Source organism: Oncorhynchus tshawytscha, unplaced genomic scaffold, assembly GCF_018296145.1.
Source record: "Oncorhynchus tshawytscha isolate Ot180627B unplaced genomic scaffold, Otsh_v2.0 Un_contig_19620_pilon_pilon, whole genome shotgun sequence".
NCBI classification, from domain to species: domain Eukaryota; kingdom Metazoa; phylum Chordata; class Actinopteri; order Salmoniformes; family Salmonidae; genus Oncorhynchus; species Oncorhynchus tshawytscha.
This window is the reverse complement of record NW_024609173.1, coordinates 113,404-116,953: the sequence shown is the minus strand read 5'-3', so window position 1 is coordinate 116,953 and position 3,550 is coordinate 113,404. Positions and strand designations below refer to the sequence as shown.

Sequence of the window (3,550 nt, the reverse complement as noted above, 5' to 3'; positions counted from 1 at the left end):
CAAGAACATTTGTACATGTATTAAAGAGCAACTCCAGTGGCGAAATGGAACCTTTGTCCGCTGATTTATAAAAAAAAAAACATTTAAAAAAGCCAGAAAGTTGGGTGTTTAGTGATAATGAATAGTCATATCAATACATAACTGAGGGTGCATCTTGTGTGACCTCTACCAAGAGGAAACATCATTTTCAGAGCCTCCATTTTAGTAGTGGATAGAAATTAGGATTTCGGGACTAGAATTACTATAGTCGAAAAACCATATACAAATGGCTTTTAACAAAGACATTTTTAGCTGAAGTTCCCCGTTAAAAGACACAGAAAAACATCTCACCAATGAAGGACGGCTGGAACATGGTCTCAGGGCACCGGAAGCGCTCGTTGCCGATAGTGATGACCTGTCCATCAGGCAGCTCGTAGCTCTTCTCCAGAGAGGAACTGGAGGCAGAGGTCTTCATCTCCTGCTCAAAGTCCAGCGCCACGTAGGCCAGCTTCTCCTTGATGTCGCGCACAATCTCCCTCTCGGCCGTGGTGGTGAAGCTGTAGCCACGCTCAGTCAGGATCTTCATCAGGTAGTCCGTGAGGTCACGTCCGGCCAGGTCCAGACGCAGGATGGCGTGGGGAAGAGCGTAGCCCTCGTAGATGGGCACCGTGTGGCTAACGCCATCCCCGGAATCCATCACGATTCCTGTGGTGCGACCAGATGCGTACAAAGAAAGCACAGCCTGGATACCTACATACATGGCTGGGCTGTTGAAGGTCTCAAACATGATCTGGTGGAAGAATAGAAGGTGGGAATTAGGACAGAGAGACTCTATAAAAAGGGTGTTTTAAACACCTACAAATACTGCTAAGAATGTGAGGCCCACCACTACTCAATACCTACCCTCAGGCAAGGTGAACAGAGTAACCCTGATGTCTACTGCTCTACATTCTGCTAGTGGATGAGGAGTCCATGTAAATAAAGTGGCTGGGTTTATTTGCTACTGCCACAGGGTTTCATTTGTAAAACAAACTAATGCCCCCACTTACCTGGGTCATCTTCTCCCTGTTGGCTTTGGGGTTGAGTGGGGCCTCTGTGAGCAGGACGGGATGCTCTTCGGGGGCCACACGCAGCTCATTGTAGAAGGTGTGATGCCAGATCTTCTCCATGTCGTCCCAGTTGGTAACAATGCCGTGCTCGATGGGGTACTTCAGAGTCAGGATGCCCCTCTTGCTCTGGGCCTCATCTCCCACGTAGCTGTCCTTCTGTCCCATGCCCACCATCACACCCTGGGGAAAGAGACATTACGTTACACTTTGTCCCTGCACTACGCATAAACTCAAGTTACAAACAGAAGTTGTTTTCGTCAAATGTTGGCTTGAGTTGCCTGTATGTTTGACATACACAGCGCAATCAATTTCTTAACTCATGAAATCAATCTTTAGTTTAAGGTTACCAATACATTAGTGGGTTTGGGGAGGGGTGTCCCATTTTAAATGAGGCAATTTCTGGCCAATATTTGTCCATTTAGTGGACCCCTTGGCTCAAGAGCCCCCCCAGAAGGAAGAGTTCTGTATAGCCTCTTCAAACTATCCCAAAGTCAAATATAGAGAACATTACCAAAAGTAAGAGAACACACACGCAAACATCTATATTCCAAAATCAGGGGTATTAATATAGAGTTGGTCCCCTCCTTTGCTGCTATAATAGCCTCCACTCATCTGAGAAGGCTTTCCACTAGATGTTTGAACAATGCTGTGGGGAATTGCTTCCATGCAGCCACAAGAGCATTAGTGAAGTCAGGCACTGATGTTGAACAAATAGGCCTGACTCGCAGTCAGTGTTCCACTTCATCACAAAAGTGTTCGATGGGGTTGAGGTCCGGGCTCTGAGCAGGCCAGTCAAGTTCTTCAATACGATCCACAGACCATTTCTGTATGGACCTCACTTTGTGTACAGGAGTATTGTCATGCTGAAACAGGAAATGGGCTTCACCCAAACTGTTGCCACAAAGAAAGGAGCACAGAATCATCCAGAATGTCATTGTATGCTGTAGTGTTAAGATGTCCCATTAATGGAATTAAGTGGTCTAGCCTGAAACAGCCCCAGACCATTATTCCTCCACCAAACTTTAGTTGACACTACACAGTCGGGCAGGTAGCGTTCGCCTGGCCTCCGTCAAACTGCTTCCAGGGGCAGTTTGAAACTCGGTAGGGAGTGTTGCAACCAAGGTCAGACAATTTTTACACGCTTCAACAGTCCCATTCTGTGAGCTTGTGTGGCCTACCACTTCACAGCTGAGCTATTGTTGCTCCTAGATGTTTCCACTTCACGATAACAGCACTTAGTTGACCAGGGCAGCTCTAGCAGGGCAGTGTTGGAAAGGTGGCATTCTAGGACAGTGCCACATTGAAAGTCAGAGCTTTTCAGTAAGGCCCTTCTGACAACATGTTGATGAAACAGCCAAATCCACTAATTTGAAGGAGTGTCCACATATAGTTTGTGTATAAAAGTATAGAATATATTAAGTGAATCCGATATCCAAGAGCCCAGTATGGTTCCAACCTGATGTCTGGGTCTTCCAACAATGGAGGGGAAGACAGCACGGGGAGCATCATCCCCTGCAAAACCAGCCTTGCACATGCCTGAACCATTGTCAACCACCAGTGCAGCAATATCATCTTCAGCCATTCTGGAAAAAAACAGAGGATTAATGAATCAAGGCCTAAAAAGCAAGAACAAAGCCATACCATTTTCTGGGTCAGGGTATATCATCAATACAGACCACCAATTACTACAGTATAAAAAGAGACAAATTGGAGGTCCCCATTAGTAAGTGTAGATAGTCAGTTGTAATTCAGAACAATAAGTTAAAAATGTTTAACCACCGACTTAAAGAGAACTAGTCTACTAGCAGACCTTGTAAAAACAGTGGAATTGAACCAAATATAATCATTTGGAACAAAGCAAAGAATTCCAATCAGTCATTTATTTTTTCTCAATATATGGCTCCGACCCCAACAGCTCAAACACGTATTCAGACAAATCCAAGCAAAGCTGTATTTCAAATCAAGTGATTTTAACCATAGCTAGAACACATTTAGCGATACAACTCGACATTTCAGATTGGCTTTCTCAAACGTCGGGATAGTGGCGTTTGCTTACCTGTCAGTTAGGATGCTTTCTCTTCAAGAATCCGGGAATGATGTCTTCAATGAAGTGTAGCATCCACATTTCAGCAGGAGACTATATACCTCCTTTTCTCCCCAACCGTGCCTCATCCTCCGCCTTCGCGTTCACCTGCTCACACCAAATATGGGCATTGTTTTCAAAAAAAGACACCGGATTGGATTGGGGGGTGTTTTACGGTGGAAGTGACCGACCGTTGTCATTCACATGGTAGACGACAATAAAGAGATTGGAAGGTAACAGGTACATGTTGGGTTAGCCGAAAGGTTTTGGGTAATTTAAATTCAGTATCATTTGGAAATGTAAGCAACATCGTTGAATGTGTTAGCAGGCTAACCCAATATCAAGTGAATCCACATGGTGGAAAAGACAACAAAGAAGA

General features: G+C 44.9%; 1 protein-coding gene across 1 annotated transcript; it reads right to left on the bottom strand.

The window, feature by feature from the left end:
* Nucleotides 1-289: 289 nt before the first annotated feature.
* LOC121844385 (actin) lies at nt 290-3,303 on the bottom strand. Its single transcript, XM_042314411.1, has 4 exons — nt 3,145-3,303; nt 2,545-2,671; nt 1,029-1,268; nt 290-769 (listed from the first exon to the last, which is right to left on the bottom strand). Exons 2-4 carry the CDS (start codon nt 2,668-2,670, stop codon nt 305-307), a joined length of 831 nt encoding a protein of 276 aa, XP_042170345.1. The 5' UTR covers nt 2,671; nt 3,145-3,303; the 3' UTR covers nt 290-304.
* Nucleotides 3,304-3,550: the final 247 nt, after the last annotated feature.

Excerpts from the sequence above, each read along its gene's own strand:
- LOC121844385 (XM_042314411.1), bottom strand. The coding sequence starts at position 2,670 with ATGGCTGAAGATGATATTGCTGCACTGGTGGTTGACAATGGTTCAGGC. Across the intron at positions 1,269-2,544 it reads TTGGAAGACCCAGACATCAG|GGTGTGATGGTGGGCATGGG; the intron begins GTTGGAACCATA and ends CTCTTTCCCCAG. Across the intron at positions 770-1,028 it reads ACAGGGAGAAGATGACCCAG|ATCATGTTTGAGACCTTCAA; the intron begins GTAAGTGGGGGC and ends TTCTTCCACCAG.